The 20,935-nt window shown below is 49.2% G+C and overlaps 1 protein-coding gene across 4 annotated transcripts in view; it reads left to right on the top strand.

Moving 5' to 3' along the window:
• Positions 1-20,935, top strand: part of TTLL11 (tubulin tyrosine ligase like 11) — a 227,278-nt gene that overhangs the window by 164,171 nt on the left and 42,172 nt on the right. For 3 of the 4 annotated variants that reach the window (XM_074362165.1, XM_074362166.1, XM_074362167.1), the window contains one exon: positions 20,339-20,569. The exons of the other annotated variant lie outside the window; for it this stretch is intronic. In XM_074362165.1, the coding sequence (XP_074218266.1) occupies positions 20,339-20,569 (231 nt within the window). The remainder of the gene's footprint in view (positions 1-20,338; positions 20,570-20,935) is intronic. 4 annotated transcript variants of the gene reach the window in all.

The raw sequence follows: 20,935 nt of genomic DNA, 5'->3' as shown, positions 1-20,935 counted from the left end.
TACCGGCCAGCTAAGTGGACACAGCTGGAATAACCCGAGTCCCTGATATCTGTCGCTACATCTCTCAGTAGTGAGTGGTCCAGCGGGCACGGGCCGAGGAATGGGGTAATAGGAGAGATGAAATCAAAACTACCCCTGATTCTTCCTTAAATGAGTGAGAAGCAACACGGCAGAGTGGGGGAAAGACAGGTTTTGACAACAGATAGACTTGACCAGCACCCTTCTCTTGCCATTTATCTGCTGTGTGACTTTGGACAAATTACTTAGCCTCTCTGAGTCTCAGGTTCCTCATCTGTAAAGTGGAGATAATAGTACCCAACTCATAGGCACATTGTGAGAGTTAAAAGTAATTTTCTGTAAAAGTATGATTACAGCTGTGTTAAATCTTACATACCACACACACAGGCACACATGCACACGCACTTGGAGATGGACAGACAGACAGACAGACAGACATCCTGGAAAAGAAACACCAACATGTTAGCAGTGGCTGGCTATATGCGGGTGGTGAAACAAAGGCTGAGTTTTTTCCCCCTTTTCTGCTTTTCAGTATCTTGAAGTTCTTTTTCCATGAACATATATTGACTTTATAACTAGAAAAATAGAAAATAAATTAAGAAGTGTGAAATAGGAAAAAAAGAAAGAATGTGCGTTAAGTACCAGGCACAAGCCGACACCCCGTAAATGGTAGCTATTTTTACTAATTAGTCATTATGCCTAATAATAATAATTAGGAGTAATGATTTCCTCTGGGACCAGAGGTGGTGAATTAGACTGTTGGTGGTGGCTGATGACTCACAAGGAAAGGGAGTTCTGGGTTCACTTCCAACTGGGTCTCCCTGGTCCTTCTTGCCACCACCCTGAGCTCCAGGATCCACACTGTCGCCGCAGCCGCCTCCCTCCATGCAAATGGGCTGGGCATGGAGCTCCTGTGCCCGTGACGAGGGGGAGCAGGCAGAGCTGTTCACAGAACTCTCCGTGGAAGGGCTCATAAAGAAGAGCCTCAGTGCCTATGGCAGGATGTTGCCATCCCTCTGTTGATGGCAGGTCATTTATCTAGGGGGACAGGAAGAGTGAGAGGATCAAGAGTCTATTTCTTCTGCTTGGGTAGCAGAGGAGGCCTCGGTGAGAGATTTCCCAGCATCTAAAGCATCTGAAACTGACTTGATGCTGCTACGTGGAATATTATGAAAGTTAAAAATGTGTTTCCCTCTCCCTTCAGTTACTAGTAGAGTAATGAGAATGATCAGGATTTGGGCCAAGTGAGAATTTGTGACTCAGCTATCAAATTCCTCAGGGTCCAATAGGTTCAACCAGAGAGAAATAAAATTCTGCACTAAAGAAAGAGAAAGTGAAATCCTGAACTAGCGGTGTGATCGTGAGCACGTCAGTCTACCTCTCCGAACCTGTGTCCTCAGGTGTCAAATGAGAGATGGGCACAGTTGGTGCCGGAGGTCCCTGAAAGTTCTCACTTCCATGCCATGCTGATTATAAATGCAGCTGGTTTGGAGAAGAAAGGGGGCTTAGAGCTTTTCTCTGTTCCATGGGCAAGCTGCCAGAATGTGACGAGTAAGACAGGAGAGGACAGGAATTCTCTCCGGGGCCGACGCTTCTCAGTGTGGCCCCCAGCGGTGACTAATGATGGCAGGACTTCAGCTGGGGGCTCCGATGGAAACAGTAGACCCTGCATGAGTCCTTGCCATCCCTCCGTCACATCAGGGCGCTGAGACTGAGGTGCTAGGTGTCAAACGCCCGCTGCGTGCCAGGCACCGAGGCACGTGTTCCAGTACAGGGCGTGATCTCTAATCCTCTGGCACCTGCAGGAGTGGCCTTGCCTGGTTTCATAGGTGAAGCAGCTAAGACTCAAGAGGTTGGCCGCCTTACCCCACAAGGCGTTTTCTGTGTATCTACCATGTGCTCAGGACACAGCATGGGGAAACCCAGAGAAGGCAAGGTGATACCATCAGCATGGGGATGGCCATTTAGAAACAGCTACAGACAAGTAAATGGTGATAGTACAGTGTGAACAAGGGCCTCAAAAGAGGTAGAAATTGGGTGTTATGAAGCATGGTGGGGGCACCCCCCACCAGTAGAAGGATGGGGTGGGGTGGGGTGGGGAGAATGGCATTCCAAGCAGAGGCAATGCATGTGCAAAGGTCCTGGGGCTAGCAGACAGCAGGAGGACGTGGCAAGCAGTGCAGTCTGGCTAGAGTTTACATGGGAATGTGGTAGGACATGGGGCTGGAGAGGGATCCAGAGGCAGAACATGAATGGACTTGGCCAGACCAGAGAGTCTAGATTGAGTCTAGATACATCCTGCAGGCATTGAGGGGCCGGTCATTCTCACATTCACACACTCAGCCATGTTCATTCAGTGCCTACTGTGTGCTAGGACTGAGGAGTCAGTAGTGAGCAAACCATCAAAAATCCCTGCCTTTGAGAAGCTGACGTTCTTTATTGGGTTGGGTGGGGTGAGAGGGCAGGAGGTGGACAGTGAACCAAATGAATGAGTAAAATCTCTACTCTCATAAGTGGTGATAAATGCTGTGGAGGAGAAGGAAGCAAGGAAGGGCCTCGGGGGCACTAGGGGAGCATGGGTTACAGCTGTGAGCAGAGTGGTTGGGGAAGGCCCACCTGAGAAGGGCCACTGCCACAGCACTTGGAGGAAGTTCGAGAGAGACTCAAGGCTTAGGACCTCGGGACACTGCGGTCAGATCTGCAGTTTGGCTGTGACGTGGAGGATGGTTTGGAAGGGGAGGCTGGAAGCAAGGAGACTGGAGAAGAGGCTGTTAGAGTTCAGGCGACCCACCGATGAGGTGACAGGTGATGGCAGCTTGGATTATGGGGCACGGCAATGGGGAAGGGCAGAGCGGGGGAACCGAGGTGACGAGGGACACGGAGATGGAGGGCTCGTCTCTCTGGGCAGGTGGTGAATCTCTCCTCTGAGTTAGGGACAAAGCTCGAGGCTCAGATTTGGGGTGGACGACCATGAGCCTCAAAGTAAGTTGCCCTCGTCCACCTGTGTTCATAGCAGCACTGTTCACAACAGCCAAAAGGCAGAAGCCACCCAGGGATCCACTGATGGACGAATGGATAGACATGTGGTCTGTACACACAGTGGGATATTCTTCAGCCTTTAAAAGGAAGGAAATTCTTCTTTTCCTTTTTTTTCTTTTTTTTTTAAATGGAGGTACTGGGAATTGAACCCAGGACCTCATGTGTGCTACGCATGCGCTTTACCACTAAGCTGTACCCTCCCCTCCAGGAAGGAAGTTCTGACTCAAGCTACAGCACTGATGAATCTGGAGGACATTGTGCTAAGTGAAATAAGCCAGATACTAAAGGACAGATACTGTATGATTTCACTTACATGAGGTACCTAGAGTAGTCAGATTCACAGAGACAGAAAGTGGACTGGTGGGTGCCAGGGGCTGGGGGAGTCGGGAGTTGTGGTTTAATGGGTGCAGAGTTTCAGGTTGGGAAGATGAAAAAGTTCCAGAGGTGGATGGTGTTGATGGTGACACCACAGTCTTAACATTCCTAAAGCACTGAACTGTACCCCGAGAAATAAAGAGGTGAGTTTTATCTTATGTCAATTTTATGAAAATGTTTAAAAAATTATTTTAGAGCGTTTTACCCCAAATCAGACAACAAGCAAGTCCAGCCCATCTCCAAGGGCCCTCTCACACCCTTGCCACTTATTCTGAGCTCTCAGTCTCTACCTGTTCCCCATTGTCTAGACTGGCTGGGATCACCTGGGAAAGGTACTTGGCGTCCCTGGGCCTGTTTTTCCTCTTAAATAAGGTGGAGACAATATTTCGTAGTGTTGTGAAGACTGGATGAGTTCATACACATCACAGACCTGGCAGAGAGTGAACTCTCATTACATCTCATCACCTATGATTACTATTCTTATGTCAGAACATCCTGACTTTGGTAAAACAGCAGAGACTAGAATCCGTGCTCCAGCACTTGTGAGCTGTGTGACCTTGGGCAAACCACTTAGCCTGCCTGAGCCTCAGTTTCTACCTAGAAAGAGGGGCTGCGAGTTCGTACCAGGCTGGGATGAGGGCAGCACTAAATCACACCTGTGTTCGAGGCCCCCAGGGCAGGGCCTGGCACCGAAGTGTCTGAACAGCAGCAGCTGTTACCGTGTAAACACCAGATCGTAGTTATGCAAGGGAAAAAATGAACGCAGTGACATGATGTGTCAATTTAACATCCTTCTCTACTTCCGGACCGTTTTATAGCACATAGTTAAGGTGTTCACAGAACCCTGAAATTATACCTTTGTGTTGGCTTCACTACTATGTCAGTGTCTGATTCGTTTTATGAAGGAGACCTATTCAGCCAAGTCTAGGTACCAGTTACTGAGCCCCTGCTCTGGGCCTGGCCCCAGGCTGTTGCTGGAGAGCCAGCAATGAGTCAGCCAGGGGCCCTGGCTACAAAGAGCTGATATCGGCCAGAGGAAGAGCCAAGGATACTGTCACAGCAAACTGCACCCAGGAAACCTGGGTTCTTCCTGATCCCACAAACGCAAGTACCAGGAAGCCTTAGGCAATTCACTTCTGGTCTCCAGAGCTCAGTCTATCATCAACATTCAGAATGAGGACGTTGATCTTGCCAGTCTCAGTAACTTGAAGCTATTTCCTTTCTAAATGCATTGATTCCGTTGCCCTGATGGCGCTCTCTGGGAGCTGCCTGCAGCACATTCAGGGAGCTTTGGACCAGAATCACTGCCTTCTGTGCTAGACAGACCTGGACTTGGGAGCTTAGCAGTCAGCCAGGATGGACCTGACCTCATGGATGCTGGAACCCCAGCAGCAGGCTGGTGAGGATGGAAGGATGCTGGGGCCAAGTAGAGCCCGGGATGCAGAGAACTGGAGTAGGGACTGGAAGCCAAGTCTGCAAGGATTAGGAACAGAGACTGCACAGCCGAGGAAGCTCCGAGCCGATCGGGAGCTGGCATGGCTGTGGACAACTTGTGTGTCCACCCTTAGGAAGGACCTTGAGGAGTCGGCTTCATCGGCCTTCGTTGCCCTTCCCCTGCAAGGCTGCAGGGAGAGCATCCCAGCAGTTCCCGCACTGCTGGTCTGCCCTCTGCTCCTGTCTCCGTCAGGCCAAGGCACGGTCTGCTCATTTCACATGGGACGCTGCACCCGGGCTTTCTTATCTCAGGCCAGAATTGAGTCAAATCCAGCAAAGCTGTGTTCGGGGCCCGGGAATCATTGGTATGTGCACCGGCATAGCATTTCCTAGTCAAATTCTCAGTAGCCAACAGAAGTCGATTAACGTAGGGAAGATAAATCGTAGGTTATCATTCAGCCGCAGCTGCCATCCATATGCATGAAGCCCAGGGACCTGACTTCCTTGCAGAATTAAGCGCAAACTTTAGCGGGACCAGTTTCTGAGAGCCTGCTACTCTCTACCCCTGTCTACCCCCAACTATTTCCCCACAAGCCAGAGCAAGTACTGCTTCAGGTCTGGAGAAACAGAGGACACCTCCCGGGCCCCTCTGCTCCACGCCATCTATGTTCTTGAAGAGTTTAATGGGCTTCTGCCATTTAAGAAATTGGTCACATTTAGAAATATTCAGCTTCAGTGAACATGTCACAGCTGTGTATAGGGAAAACATACTATTATCTCTCAAGCTTGCCTGAAACAACAGGCTTGTTTCTGAAACAGATGTTTTGTGAAACCCACCATGACAGCCTCATCAGAGCTGGAGATGGGCCAGCACTTGGTTACCAGCCTCGCAAGGACACAGACATCCCTGCTGGCTTCTCGTCCATCCCCTGTACCTGGGCCAGAAGAGAGCCTCCCCGTGGCTCTTCGTCCTGGCTCTTGGGTTCTGAAGTTAAACATTTTACAAGCCTGATACTGTAGACAGAGGCAGTCAGCCAGGTGTGCCCCGGGAAGAAGTTTCCAAAATAATGACTCAGAGTAGTTAATTTGGTCCAACTAACATTTACTGAGGACCTACTGTGTACCTGGCACTATTCCAGTTGCCTTCAGTTATGTCATCTCGCAGTAAAGCTCTAAGGTCACCCATTTCAGAGATGCAGAAACTGAGACCTTGTCTGGGTTTCCCAGGGCTTCCATAATAAGTTACCGCAAATGCAGTGGTTTCAAACAACAGATACTTACTTTCTCACAGTCCTGGAGACTGGAAGTCCAAAGTCAAGATTCCAGCAGGGCCAGGCTCCTTCCTAAGGCTCCAGAAGAGAATCCTTTCTCATTCTTTCCAGATTCTGGTCGCTCCAGGCGTTTCTTGGTTTGTGGCAGCATCATTCCAATCTCTGCCTTCGTCTTCACATGGCCACTTCTCTGCGCGTGTCTGTGTCAAATCCCCCTGCCAACCCCCCACCCCCACCTTTTTCTTCTAAGGATGCCTGGCACTAGATTTAGGGCCCACTCTAAATACAGGATAATCTCAAGATCCTTAACTTGATTATATCTGCAAAGACCCTTTTCCAAATAAGGCCACACTGACAGATTCCAGGCTTTCAGGGCCAGTATTCAGCCCACTACTGACCTCCAGCTATTACCTGGTTGTTTCCCCAAGGCCACACCGTGAGAGAGTGTCGCCTGTGGGGCCCCCCGGAATATTCGAATCGGAGCCTCTAATGGAAGAGGGGCAGTGGAGGGGCTTCTCTCCAGGTCCCCTGAAACCAGGGTGAGGGAGAGGGGGAAGCCGAAGCTGATTTCAGGGCTTTGAGCTTGGCCCACAGGGAGGATAAAGGCGCCAGTAACGACATGGAAACAGCAGGAAGCATGTTGTTGGTGGGAGCGGGGAATCAAACTGTACTGAGCTTGGATACAAGGGGGACATCTGAGTAGATGTGATTGGCAGGTGTTGGACTTAGAAGGTGACTTTAAAAAGCTGCATGGAGCTTAAGAGTGAGGGAAAGAATTGAACCTGTTTGGCAAGTTCAGGTGCTGTCACAGCTTAAGCCTTATGGCGGGGTAGGGGTGCAGAGGGCGAATGAGAAAAAAGAAAATGAAAGTTAAGTATTCACACTCCTTGGTTCATGGATACAGCACTCAATCTTCTTGCCTGTAAAATGGGCACGCTTCTTTTTCCTCCCAGGGATGATGTTCAGGTTGCATTAGTTCCTGGATGGGAAATTGTGCACAGAACCATAGCAAGGGGCTGCAGGTATCAGCTTAGCCTCACCTCCCCAGATGCTGAGCACGACCAGAGAGGCACAAGGGCTGCCCTTCCCACCTCTGCGTCGCGGCTGAGGAGGTAATAACTGCTCTGTTCACTGGGTTTGAACTGGCCTCGAGGGTGACTCTAAATCTATTCATCATCCCCAGAGGAACCGTATAATAAAAACTGGAATTTCTCCATGCCCTGGTGAGGGGTGTACTTTTGCCAACGGATTTGTTTTTTGTAAAAGCAGGCAAAGCACTCCTCTCATCAACCTCGTGGAACGCTTCTGCTTTGCCGCCCTCATCCCTTGGCCACCGCCGCCCACATGTCCCCCCTGCCCTCCCGAGAGGTCAGTCAACGTTACCATGACAACCAAGGAAGAGGCCAGCTCTGACTCCAGCTCGCGCTGGCTCGTTAGTAGAGAAACTATGTGACTCTCTTTTTTCTTTCTTGGGGCAGGGGTTCCCCACCGCATTCCCGTTGGCATGGAAACCTCTCACTCCCACCAGGTGAAGCGGTCAAGTGGGGAGATTAATTTATTTGAATGGGTGTTTGGAGAGCCCACTATGCAAGGAGAAAGCTTCAGGACACAGTGGTTCTGGCCATCGTGACATGATAAGCACGCTGCCCCACAGGGAGCGGTGGTGAGTGGGTGGTGAGTGAGCACCGTGGCCTCTAGACCTGTGTGTACATCTCTAAATCGCTGGGATTTTTAAACTGTTTTGTATCAAGGACCCATGGTATGTCTGGCATGCCACCAGCTTCTTTATGCATCGATTCTGTTATCACCCTTTGCAAATGAGGAAACTGATGCTCAGAGAGGTTAAGCACCTACCCCAAGGTCATTCAGCTGGCAAGTGGCAGCGTTGGAGCTCAAAGCCAGGCCGGCTGGATACATAATCCCCGCAGCTCTTGCCACCCGGCCGCCCTGCCTTAACCTTGTACTTGAACTTATGCCATCTCTTCCGAGTCTCTAGAGCCACCAGGGAGACATCGTCTAAAAAAATGTACCATGATAACTAAACATTTAGTACTTCTGTGAGAAACACCACTGCAAACTGTCTGGCTGCCTGCTTGGGGAATTAGGCAATGACAAGAGAAATTAAATACTTTAATGGATTTTGACAACAACTCTATGTTAGGGGAATTTAAATTGCATAAAGAAAGAAGTTAGACTTCCTCTCTGGACCTGATTACCAACTAATATGCATGCCTAATTTATTAGCCACATCTTTTAAAATCTAATTTTGTCAGGACCAAAGTTCTTGGAGGAAAAGAATATTATGGGCTGGAGGAGGCAGTTAAGTCTTCTTGGAGGAGATTGGGCTTGAGCTGACCCAATGTCCCTGATTTTTGAGAGGGGTGTTTGGTAAATACATGTCGAATGAGTGATAACGGTTACCATTGCTTTTGCAACTAAACTCCAGCTGGGATGCTAGCCTCTGGCTTTATGTCCTCCTGTTGAATCTCTCCACACCCCTGGGAGTGAGATTTTATTGTCCATTTTACAGAACAGAAACAGAGGCTGAGCGATAGGGCATCATCTCTGTGAATAGAACCAGGATGACTATTATTCTTATTATCATAAATTATTATTGTTGTATTATTACCCTAAAAATGGCTTTATATAGAACCTTAGGCTGAAAATGACACCCGGAGATCACCCTGCCTGTTTTCTTGCCTTCAGGCAAAATTATACTAAATTCTTTATGTTATTTGTCTGGAAGAATGCTTTTCTTGCACAGTCATTTTTCACCGTGTCTTTTTTCGACATCGCCTATTAGATGCAGAGTCCCGTCAGGGGAACAAAAGCAGATTCTATTTTTGGCAAATTCACAGTCTCTGGGGGAAAGAAGCCACAGACTTTAGTCACCATAATGTAAGTTCAGAAGAGGAGGAATTTCACAAGAGAGGTGCAGATGAAGTGCCGGGAGAAAACCAGAAGAGCGGATTCTGGGTAGGAGGGATCAGGGAAGGCTAGGAACTGGCTGGCATTTGAAGTGGTCTTTGTGGGATGAGCAGGATTTGGGCCTGGCTGTTGGTGAGACGCGGTGAACAGGACCTGGGCATCCAGGCACCAGGCCTGCATCCACTCCTGGGCACCAGGGGACCTTGGAGCATCTCCACGTGTAACTAAGATCGCCCGGAGGACTGTGTGGGGCACTGTGTAGGGCAGGAGGCAGGTCAAGGACAAAGGCTTAGTGGGCCGTCTGCCATGAAGGGTCCTGAGGAAGAAAAGCAGAGAATGGAAAAACACCAGGAGAAAGCAGGGGCACAGAACGAGAGCTTCAGAAAGAGCGACTAACCGCATCGGATGCTGGGAAGAAGCTGAATTCCAGAAGGATCAAGGAGTTATGGCAACCCTTATGGGAGCAGTTGTTCAAAGCAGTAAAAGCAGGGGCCAGCTGCTCACACTGAGGCCAGGAGGACATCAGCACAGAGTGACTGTCACCAGGTCACACTCCACCCGGCGTCTCCTAGTGATGACCGACTCCTAGTGGAGGGCCAGCAGAGAATCCCCTGGCGCTGCCCAGCCTCACTGGAAGCCTGGAAAGAACAGTCTTGACAGTCAGACAGACCCAGGACAGCAAGCGATCCCAGGTAGAAGGTTGAGTATGTACTTTATTTTACCTGAGCTCAGCTTCGTCTGATGGACATCAACACCTACCACTTCTTGAGTTTTCACAGCATGCTGGGTGTGGTTCTAAATGCTCTGCATATATTAGCCCATTTAATGGTCACAGCAGTGCTGGGATGTGGGTAGAATTATCATCCCCATTATACAGATAAAGACACCAAGGCACAATCAGGTTAAGACACTTCCCTGAAGTCACCAGCTCATTAGGGACAGGGCCAGGATTCCAACACAAGCCTTCTGGCTCCCGAGTGTATGTTAGTATCTCATACCTTAAGGTGAGACTTAAGCATGATAATCAGTGCACGGGTGAGTTCCTGCCCAGAGGAGGCGCCACAAGAGTCACTCTCTTTCCTTGACCAACCGCAAATTTGAAGTTGGGGCAGCCCAGCCTGAGAGAGGCCAGTGGGATCAACCCCATGAGTCCTCAGTCACGTCAGTGAAAATCCCATACAGAATGACACACACAGAGTCACCTTACAAAGCAGGATGCCAATGCCACGAGCCCCTGGGACGGTCGCATGAAAATGGTTCTGCGTTCAATGCCCGTGCAGCAGAGGTTGGCAGCTGCCGCCCTGCAAATCAGTGACAAGTGAAATTCACAAAGCTAGCAGATTTCATCTGAAGTCTGAAGGCAGGAGGATCCTTGACCAGGGATATCCCTACTGAACCCCCCTGAATAAGGGTTCATTGGGTGCCCAGGATACTAAAGGGAACGAGGGTTACCATAGAAAAGGAGCTAGGTTGGGATGAAATTGAATGCCAGGAAGAATTACAGTCTAGGCAATGGATGACTTCCACACACACGTTTCCCCACTTATTGTCTGGATCCACGCAGCCCTATACTTTAGTGCAGAGCAGTGTTTAAGCGTTAAAATGCTTTGTGTGGCAGATAGGCTCTGAGTGTGTAATTAAAAGGATCCCTTCATTAACAGAGCTTACAACAAAAGCTTGAGTTGGCCTTCCCCACTAATGTTGGAGGTGGTAAAACAGAAGCTGATACAACCGCTGATTACCACCGTCACACAGACAGACCCTTGCTGTCACCATGAGGAAATCTTTGTTCTGCCCAAGTGTAGACAGGATCTTCCCAGTAACAGAGAGAAAAAGAGGGGAAAAAATTCATTCCGGCAACCAGAGGTGGAGGGGTGTGGCAGTGTCAGGGTTAAAGATGTGATCTCTGGAGTCAGGCCACCGGGTTCCAGTCCCAGCCTCATCACTTAAGCAGCTGATTTAACCTCTCAAAGCTTGAGCATCCTCTGATGGAAACTGGAGTCAACCATTGTGTCTAAACTAACAGGATGGTGAGAACCCACTGAAACAGTGACTGTATTCTGTGCCCGTTCTTTTGAGCACCTGCAGTGTGCCAGGAACTGTGTAGGGGCTGGAGTCATCAGCAAGCAAGAGAGGTGTCGCCCTCCTGGGCTTTCGGTCCAGTGGGGGAAACAAGCATGAGACAGACAGCTGCACGGGTAACCATTTAGGTGTGAGTGTGACGATAACCACCCTGAATAAAAATGAACGGTGGTGATGATGGCGCTGATGCACGAAGCCTGGGAGGCACGGGTGACGCTGACTGAAAGCTGTGGAAAGCATTTTGGAAACAGTGATACAGAATCCCGGATTTGATAATTTGGAGATAAAGTGGATAATCTGGGAAAGAGCACTTACAAAAAGAGGGAGGGATATGGGACGCGGACAACGAGACAGGCAAAGCAGGCAGCGACCCAACCTGTGGGGCCCCGAGAGTGAAGCCCTGTCCCGGGCGCCGCACGCAGCCTGTGCAGGAAGGGCTTGTCATTTGAAAAACGTTCTCCTGGGGTCCAGTGGAAAGCTGAACATGAGCCCAGCCATCCGCGGAAGGACAGCGGCCAGCTACTGAGTGGGTTTAAAGAGGGACTCGGCAGCCCTTTGGGCAAAAAGATTTCTCCTCGGCGCCTGCCAGCCTGGCCGGCCCTTCCGAAGCTTCTCATTCAGAATCAGAATTATGGTCACTCCGGTGTTTTTAGCTCCATAATGGTGTCATTTTTCTACTTTCTTTCTCTTTTTTTAAAGGTTCTGAACAGGAAGTCAGGGGAACTGGGCCCGTCTTTACTATTCACTTGATGCTGGCCCTCAAGCAACTGACTTTGCCTCGACTTCCCAATAGATTTGAAAAAGAAAACAAGACAGAGGCACCGCTAGTGCCCCTCCTACCCCTCAGTTTTACTTTTGCTTTATATGGGGAGCAGCAAATCTCTCCCGCTCTGTGCGTGATTCTGTGACATCAGGAGTCCTGCTAGGCAGCCAGCGTATCAGAGAAGGGGCAGCTCTCCAGTGAGGCCCGAGAAAATGGGGCTCCCTTATTTAGGGGACTTATGTAGGTCTGGACGAGAGGTAGGTGCATCCTGACCCAGGGTAGCCTGTGGTGAGATTCCCCAGTCGGCCCGCCGGCAGTCAGAGGAGCAGGCGGACAGTCCAGTGTCTAGTTGCATGGGTGGGGGTGGGGCAGACTGTCAGAAATGGTTAAAGAAATGCTGTGTTCTCCTGAGTTCCCGGAGGTGTGTGCTGATCAACCCCACTGAGGCTGGTGACTGGACAGTGAGCCTCTCGAGACGACAGCATGTGGGACATAAAGATGTTGGCGATGATAGTCGAAGTGGCTAACAGGTATTAGGGCACTGCGCCAAGCACCGTGCATCCATTTCTCTGTAATTACATCAGTCCTAGAGGTTAGGTAACATTGTTAGGTACCACTACTATTCCCACTGTAAGAGGGATAAGAGGATGCTGAAGCTTTGAGGTTCTATGACTTGCCTGAGGTCACCCAGCTTGAGAATGTAGAGCTGGGATTCCAGCGGTGCCTCGATCTGCCCCCAGAGCCCACACCCAAGAGAAAATGCCCAGGCCGGTGCCCCATGGGGGTTGCTGCCTGGCTGCAACCCTCCCCACCCGAGTGACAGTATGTGTTTTGCTGACTCTAACTGCCTGTGCCGGAAGGCGAAGAGAGCGAGAGGCAGAAGGGCGAGGACGCCTGCTCTGTGCAGAGGGGCAGAGCAGAGAGAGCCCAGTTGGAAAAGAATCGGATTGGGAGGCCTTTGTAAAATGAGCTGTCAGTTCCTTCATCCGCAAAATGAGAGGGCTGGGCCCGATGACCCCTCGGGCACTTCCAGCCCTGAAGCAGCCTGCATTGTGGGTCTGTGGGGGTTGGGGCATTAGACCAAGTCCTTAGTTTGTCCTGTTGTTAATTCGCTGCCTGGCCTAGCAGGAGGATGCTCCTGCAGCACCCCCAGCCTGGCGGCTCCGGGAACGCACCTAGGGACCAAGCAGGGACCGAGACCTAGTGGCTGTTGGGGCCTTCGCTGGTTCACACATGCAATAACAGTGCGTCAGTGATTCACGTGAGCCCGTAACTGTAAACAAGGGGTTGATTTGTTGAGCAATCAGAAAGGAATAGCCCTGAACAGATAAGTGCTGGCAGCTCCCAGGTTGTCACAATGAGGTCGGTTACAACCCCCCTAAGCAGAATTATCTGGATGCTCTAGAGACAGGCTCCCTTTGATCCTAAACAATGCAACAGTTTTGTGCTGGGCTTAGACTAAGTGCCCTCGCAGCCTCTCTCCCTGGTAAGCCCCACACCAGCCCATGAGTAAGAGACCTCTCTTTCTTGTAAACAAGAGAGGAGAAAACGAGTTCTGAGAAGTTTCACGAGCACATTGAGTTGTGACAGGATGGAGCGGAAAGGGCCTGGGCTTTGAACTCAAGCTGATCCCTGTTCAAATCCTCACCCAGTCATTTAATAGCTGAGTGACGTTTGGAAAGTGGGCCACCTCTCTGAAGCTCAGTTTTCTCATCAGCAAAATGGGGCCACTTCTTCCGCCTAACTCAGAAGGGTCATTGCCAGGGTCAAATGAGATGTGACAGGTAACCCACCTGACTCTCAGATCCCCATGCCTGCTCAGTCCCCGTGCATAGAGCAGTGGTTAAAACAAGGATGCTGGCGCCTGCCTCCCTGGGTCTCTATCCTGGATCTCCAACCTATTAGTTTGCATCATTGTGTCTTGGTTTCCTCATCAGTAAAATGGGAATAATAATAACACCTGCTTGTTGGGATTTTTATCAAGCTAATTGTTTTAAGGTTGCAGTTGCTGGCACATAGTAGGTGCTGCCAGTAGCATGACCGTTGTGTTTTGTGGATGATGGTACACTGTGCTGTGGAGAGAAGTCACCGTGGGAGGTGGAAGTGGCCCGGCGAGCATTCACGGGAGCAGGGAGCTGCACGAACGGGAGCAGGTGGGAGGAGTCCCAGCGTGGGTCTGGGTCTAAGTCTTCTCGGAACCAGAACATCAGACGGATCTCTCACTGAGTCCCTCTCCTCACCAGTTTGGAAACGCGTGCCTCCCCCGTCTATCGCCTTCTCTGCAAATAGCACAGAACTGCCGTCAAGCAAATGGGGCCTCTGTGATGGAGGAGGAGATTTACCAAATGACAGAGCTGGGCTGCGTGGTAGTTATGTTTAGTTTTAGTGATTTCATCCTCCAGCTCTTTAAATTAGCTGCTGGGCTGATTTAAGGGACTTCTCTGGGGCATGGCTGGCAGTGTCTTTAGGAATGCCAGTGTGCATTTGAAACCCCCAAGGGGCTGGGGGGACATGTCTTGGCTAAACGATGGGGAAAGGAGCCTACTTACCTCCCTTCGCCAGGGTGGCCCCACTGCCCAGCAGGCTTTCCTGCCAAACCACGAGATTGCCCGGGAACATGATCCAGGGCCTTCTCTCCCGCTCTGTCCCCCATGGTCAAGCAGGTGCTAAATCCATTTTCTTTCACGGAGACCAGAGATTCTTAGATCTCAGCCTGCATCAGAATCACCTGCAGATCTTGCTAAAACAGAGCTTCTCAGGCCATCGGTCTGGGGTGGGGCCAAGGACGTACACTTCTATCAAGTTCTCAGGGGATGCTGATGCTGCTGGTCCCGGGACCACCCTTTCCAAGTCCTTGACCTCGAGAGTTCCAATAGCTTCCTGACATCACCCAGCTCCCCCTCCATGCAGAACACCCACTGCTGCCGGGCTCATCCATCTTCACTGAGCTGCTGATTTTGCTGCCCCCTCCCCCAAATCCACCACAGCCTTCTCATTTCCTTCTCTGCCAAATCCAAGCATCCTTTTCTGACAATCAAGATCCTGTAAGACCCAGACCCACACCAGCTTTCTGGTCAAATTCCCACCTGTTCCCCTTCATATGACCCAGCAAACTGACCTCCTTCCATATGTATGCTCTGGGTCCCGCCTCCGGATGCTCACCTGGCCACCCCGACATGGCTCCGTCATTGTTTGTGGGCAGGTCTAGTCTTCCCCCACTGGGTCATGTGCTTCTGGGTAGCGAGGACTGTGTCCATCTCACCTGTGTAGCCGAGGACCCCGGGACAGGCAAGTCCTTGGGAAGTGCTTCCTGAATGAATACATTCCTGAAGGGATGCTTAACTAAAAATGGGAACTATTTCTCTGAGAGAATCCAAGCACTGCCTCTGAAACTGGACCTTGCTTTTTATCGACCTTCCTCTTTTGCTAATTTCTGAGATTATATAGTTGATACATCAGAAGAAAAGTCTTCAGTTTGATTTAAATCAAAATTGCACAAGAACTATATAGTGAACTAAGCCTAGGGTGTGTAGTGAGACAGTCCTGAGTATAAATTCTGATTCTACTATTGATTTGTGATATTGTGCAAGTATTGAGGTTTTCTGGGCCTCAGTTTCCTAATTTATAAAATGGGACTAGTTTCCACCTACCTCGTAGAATTGTTACAAGAAACCAGTGAGATATATATATATATAGGTAATAAGCTGCTTGATATACAGTAGGTCCCCAATAAACAGTGGTGATTTTTAACAGCAGGCTTTCCAGGCAGAACAGCAGGTGGTTTTTTGCGAGCGTTTTACTAAATTTTAAATGATAATTTAAATTTAATTTAAATTTTTTTAATGTTTAAATTTAATCAATTTCAAAAATAAAATTCCATTTTACTTGGGAAACAATAATAGATATAGCATTCCAGAAATCTTTCCCCTATTTTAATGAATCAAGGATACACCAAATTCAATTTTTAAAACATTACCCTGAAGGGCTAGTAAGTTTGATTTATGTTTCCTTTACCAGTCACTTCTATTTCATAAGCCTGACTTTTCCATTAAAATGCTATTAAATAAAAATGGGACTTTACAATATTTGTGCTAACTTAGATCTCAGTGTGATCATTGGAATTATCCTGAGCAAAATACCATTTCTCGTTGTTTTATTTCCTCGTATAGATCAGCGATATCTTTACTGCCTTCTTCTGGCTGAGTAAAACCACTTCCCCCTGCATTTGTGGTTTTGAGTCCAGGAAAACATCTGTGGCTTTGAAGGCCCTTTTCATCTTGAGGTTGTTAATTGGGATTCAGGAAGGAAGGGGAACAGTCGTCATCCAATCAGCGCATCAACCCTTGAAAGAAATGTGCGCGGCTGTCACGGAGCAGAGAAAACAGACTCACCCCGTGCGGCTCTCGGGGTGAGATGGGATACAGGCTGTGGACACTGGAGGGAGACAGCCTCTGACGTGCCATCCAGGAAACCTTCCCAGCCTGAGAGGTCCCCCGGAGTGGGTGGGGGCCGCATCATCAGGCAGCCCCAGCTAAGGCCACCACCCTGGACCATCTGCCCCTCAGATGACCCACTGGTGCCCAAGTCCTACCTTCCTGGGATTCATTTCCTCTCTAAAATGATAATCACTGTGAAAAGGTGCTGGCACTTGAGAGGGATGGTGGTTCCACAACGTGGTGAATCATCTGCTTTAAAACGGTTAAAATGGTGAATTTGACGTTATGTACATTAGACCGCAATGAGGGAAAGAAGGTGACATCGCTGGACAGAATGATCTCCAAGGCTGCTTCCAGCCGTAACATGTTATGTTTCTGAGAGGGAGCGCATGGTTTAGGGGACCTGTCACCACACCGTTTAGTCCAAGACAAGCCATGTGGACACTCAGTATCTGACTGAGAGGGGTGGCTGATTAAATTGTGGTTCAGGTATAATATGGGTTATTACATGTCCGTGAGAAATTACACTCATGCGAACATACCATGGGAAGACACTTGTGATGAAAAGTGTAAGGATTTTAACTCTCTGTGATGTGAGGCTAACTTTATAAATAGAGATGAGAATCAAAACATTAGTAGTGTTTAGCCCAGAGTTGTGGGATTACAAATGATTCTGATTCTTTTATACATTTCTCAAAATGCCTCCGAAGAACATGGATTACTATTATAATTTTTAAAAACTGTTCAAAATCCTTTGAATTTTATAAACCCCCCCACCCCATGTGAATCATGGTGTGTTTCAGAATCACAGGGCAGCAACATGGGAAAAGCCCTGGACAGATGATCGATGTGTGATTCCAGTTCATCCAGGGCGAAGTGGTGCTTCACCCTACTGTGCCTCAGTTTCACCATCTGGGACAGGGGTATAAAAATTACAGTCTCCTTCACGTACGGCATAAAGAGCAAATGAGATCATTAAAGTGGGGCAGTTCTGTTGATTGGAGGGTTCTCAGCTGCTTCCTTTGTCATCGAGTGTATGCAAACTGTACACTTCCAACTCTTTCCTGTAACAAAAGCTTAATGAGTGCTTATAAAGTCAGTGATTGCCACTTATCTGGTAATTTAAGAGCTAATTTCTAGTAACAGTGCTGCTTTTTTTTCTCATCTTTCTTCCTATAACCTTAACGTGGAAAACATCTTATTTCATCTGAAGAGTAACCACCTGACTTTTATTGACTGTCTTAAATTCAAGGAGGTGATGATAAAACCAGTTTAGCTGAAGGAAAATTGCATCCACCCCCCCATCCCCACCCCTACCCCCACCCCCAGGAACATGTGCTTCTCCCGAGGAATCAGGTCCCTCCCCTTTGTAGGAGGGAGCGTTTGTTTCCCCGGAACCATCCACAGAGGTTTTCCTTCAAGCTGCGCTGGTTCTGCCCTCTGCCTGTCCTTGCTTTGAGATCCACTCAAAAGGAGCCACAAACAGAACTTACAGGACTTTTTATTCACCAAAGGGGTTCTCTTTCTTAGAGGCTGGTTCCTTGGACCTGTACAAGGAAAAGACCATTTTGGCAAGGCCGTCAAGGATGCTGTTTCTCTGTCGAATCTCTTTCCCATTTAAACAAACTTATAGGGTATAAAGCATCATGACCTTGATACTGTATTTGCAGCCTGCCTTGCTATTAAAGGCAAACTTTCCCAACTCAACTTTTTAGTGAAACCTTTCCCAAACGCCTAATACGTGCCTATAGAAACAGAGTCAACTAAGAGGTGGTCCTTGCCTTGGATGAGCTGACAAAATAGTGAGAGGGATCGGCGTATACACAAATGCAGGGCAGCTTGAAGAGAGCAACGAAGAAGGAGGTCCAAGGACAGGAGTGGGACATGGCCAAAGGAACATCTGAGCTGGTCTTGAAAGCGGGACGGGCTTGTGCTGGGCAGCCAGGGCCAGGGGAAAGCCTCAGAGGCCGAGGAAAGCAGGTATGAAGATACCAGGATGGCCCAGCTTGGTGACTGATGGCATCCTTGGATGCAGGAGCTCTGGGGATGAGGCCATTTAATAAAGAAACGAGTAGAAAATGGCCTTGGTCTTGAGCTCAGTACCATGAGACATGGCTCTTCGTTTCCCAGATCTCTTAACCAGTCGGGCAGTATTTATTGGCCATGTATGCCGCGCTCAGGGTGTTACCAAGTCCAAGCTCATACTGTTCGCCACACGCCAGGCCAGTAAGTCGAGAGACAAATTGTTGGGGCAAGGAATAGCGGCTTTATTCAGAAAGCCAGCAGACTGAGAAAGATGGTGAACTAGTGTCCCATAGAACCATCTTCCCTGAATTAGAATTCAGCTTCTTTTATACTGAAAGGGGAGAGGTGGGTACAGTCCTGGTTCCAGCCAGACTCCGGATGGGATGTGTTAACTTTTTTTATTCCTGCAGCCATTCACAGGTGGGTCTGGTCAGGAGGTCTCCTGTGAGGTAAACAAAGGTATTTTAGCTTAACACTCATTAAATGGGAGGCAGGGTCCCCGGAGCTGGGCCATTCGGTGCACTTTAAGCTGTTAGGCAACATCCCTTTAGTGATTAACTTATAGCAAAAGCAACAGAATACAAAGGCTAAAGTGAAGGAAACAGATCTAACACGGAGTTAGGTTTGTTCCTCCCGATTACATGGGTTCTGTCACTGGAATGGACACACGGATGGAAAGGGTTACGCCTGGCCCCTGATCAGGGAAAGCGAGATGAGCTGCAGGTGCAGAGGAGGCGCTGCGTGTAGAAAGGAGCCAGGCGTCCAGCAAGCATGAGTCTCTGCATCCAGGCTGGGCAGTGGTCAAGACCTTGGCACAGTATGTCTAGGACAGTGACAGGAAAGGAGGAGGGCCTCGCGTGCCCGAGTAAGGAGTACGACTTCATCTCGGAGGCTCTCGGGAAGCACAGAGAGCTGTAGTAGGTGGGCAGCCCAGCCAGGTCTGCTTTAAAAGGGCACCTTGGGTACCAGTGTGGAGGATGGAATTGTGATGGGAAAGGCTGGAGAACCTGTCGCTACGTCCAGGAAAGAGGTGACCAGGCTAGGGCAGGGGGAGATTGGAGTGGCTTCTTGGGACCACTGAGGAGGCAGGACTGGCCTTGGAGGCAGAGGGAGAGGAGGAGGTGGGATGTATTCTGATGTCTCCGGCTTGGGTAAGTGACAGATGGTGGTGACATCGAGGAGACAGGGAATGTGGATTTGGAGCGAGGGGAAATGGTCGTGTCCGTGTGGGGTACCTCTGGGCCATCCTGGCACATAAACAGGTCATAGCGGATAGGTGGGTATGGAGGTGAGGAGAACGCTCCAAGCTGGAGGTGCATATTTGAGAGCTACTAGCTGTGAATTTTCTTGAATATCAGAATCATTTCAGAATAAAAGATCCAGACTAAGGGATCACAACAGTACGATCGTATTTTTTTGTTGTATGAGTTCCAAATAAGGAAATCGTTAAGCCAGAAAACGTAATTGTGCCTATTCCTAGAACTGGGTAACTGATGTATCTTTGCAAATTGTTCATTGAACTGTGCCTGTGGCTTCTTGCCAGCCCTCAATGAGATTTTTACATTTCTTAATTATTCAATTACTACCCTGAAGTAGGAGTTTGAAATCAAACCCAGACTGCTTCATAATAGAATATTCTCCTGAATCATGAGTACAGTAAAGGAAGTTGTCCATATTGGGAAACCAGGATAGCAGAACAGAGGAAGCGTTAAGTCTCTAGTCCGGCTCTGTCCTGGGTTCGAGTCCTGGCTTTGTCACGCCCTGGCTGTGTGAACTTGGGCAGGTCACTTCTCCAAGGTCAGTTTTCTGGTCTGTGTGATAAAAATCATGATAATACCACCCGCTACCCCCATCCCTGAGGTTGCTGTAAATCTAAAGGAAAGGAGAATTCGCAAGAGAAAGCTCTCTGGGTGCAGTAAAGCCCACTCCAGATGTCGGTTCTATCTTTAACTCCTTGTGTGCCGCAGGTCTCAGCAGCTCTTAGCCACAAAGGAAAATCCTTCAGACAGCGAGCTGGCTGGCAACACCAATCCCGAAGCCCACCTGCCCTCCATCTGCCTCAAGCAGGTGTTCCCCAAGTACGCGAAGCAGTTCAACTACCTGCGCCTGGTGGACAGGATGGCAAACTTGTTTATTCGGTTCCTGGGAATCAAGGGGACGATGAAGCTGGGACCAACAGGCTTTCGTACCTTCATAAGGTCAGTGAGACCGGCCCCGTCTGGTTTCTTCTGTCTCCCTGACTGCACCTGGGAGAATCTGTGGTGCCAGGTCAGTGCCCGACTTGGGTCTGGATTGGTCCAGGAGCTGACACTGGGCCTGGCACATAGTAGGCTCTTGTTTGTTGAATGAATTAACGAGTGTTATGGATGTGACAGCATTCGCAACCCTATGCTTGTTGTTAAAAAACAATTCTGCACTCCCTTGAACTAGGCCCTCAGCCCACAGATGAATAATTGCCCCTGGACTCAGGCAGACCTCGTGCTTCTTAAACTGGGGTGATATTCTCCCAGGGGTACGCGGCTGAGCACCGAGCGTTTATGAAGCCACAGCAGGGAAACAAGGCA

This window comes from Camelus bactrianus, chromosome 4 (genome assembly GCF_048773025.1).
Source record: "Camelus bactrianus isolate YW-2024 breed Bactrian camel chromosome 4, ASM4877302v1, whole genome shotgun sequence".
Classification (NCBI taxonomy): domain Eukaryota; kingdom Metazoa; phylum Chordata; class Mammalia; order Artiodactyla; family Camelidae; genus Camelus; species Camelus bactrianus.
The sequence above is the reverse complement of the archived record's forward strand: the minus strand, read 5'-3'. Positions and strand labels throughout refer to the sequence as shown.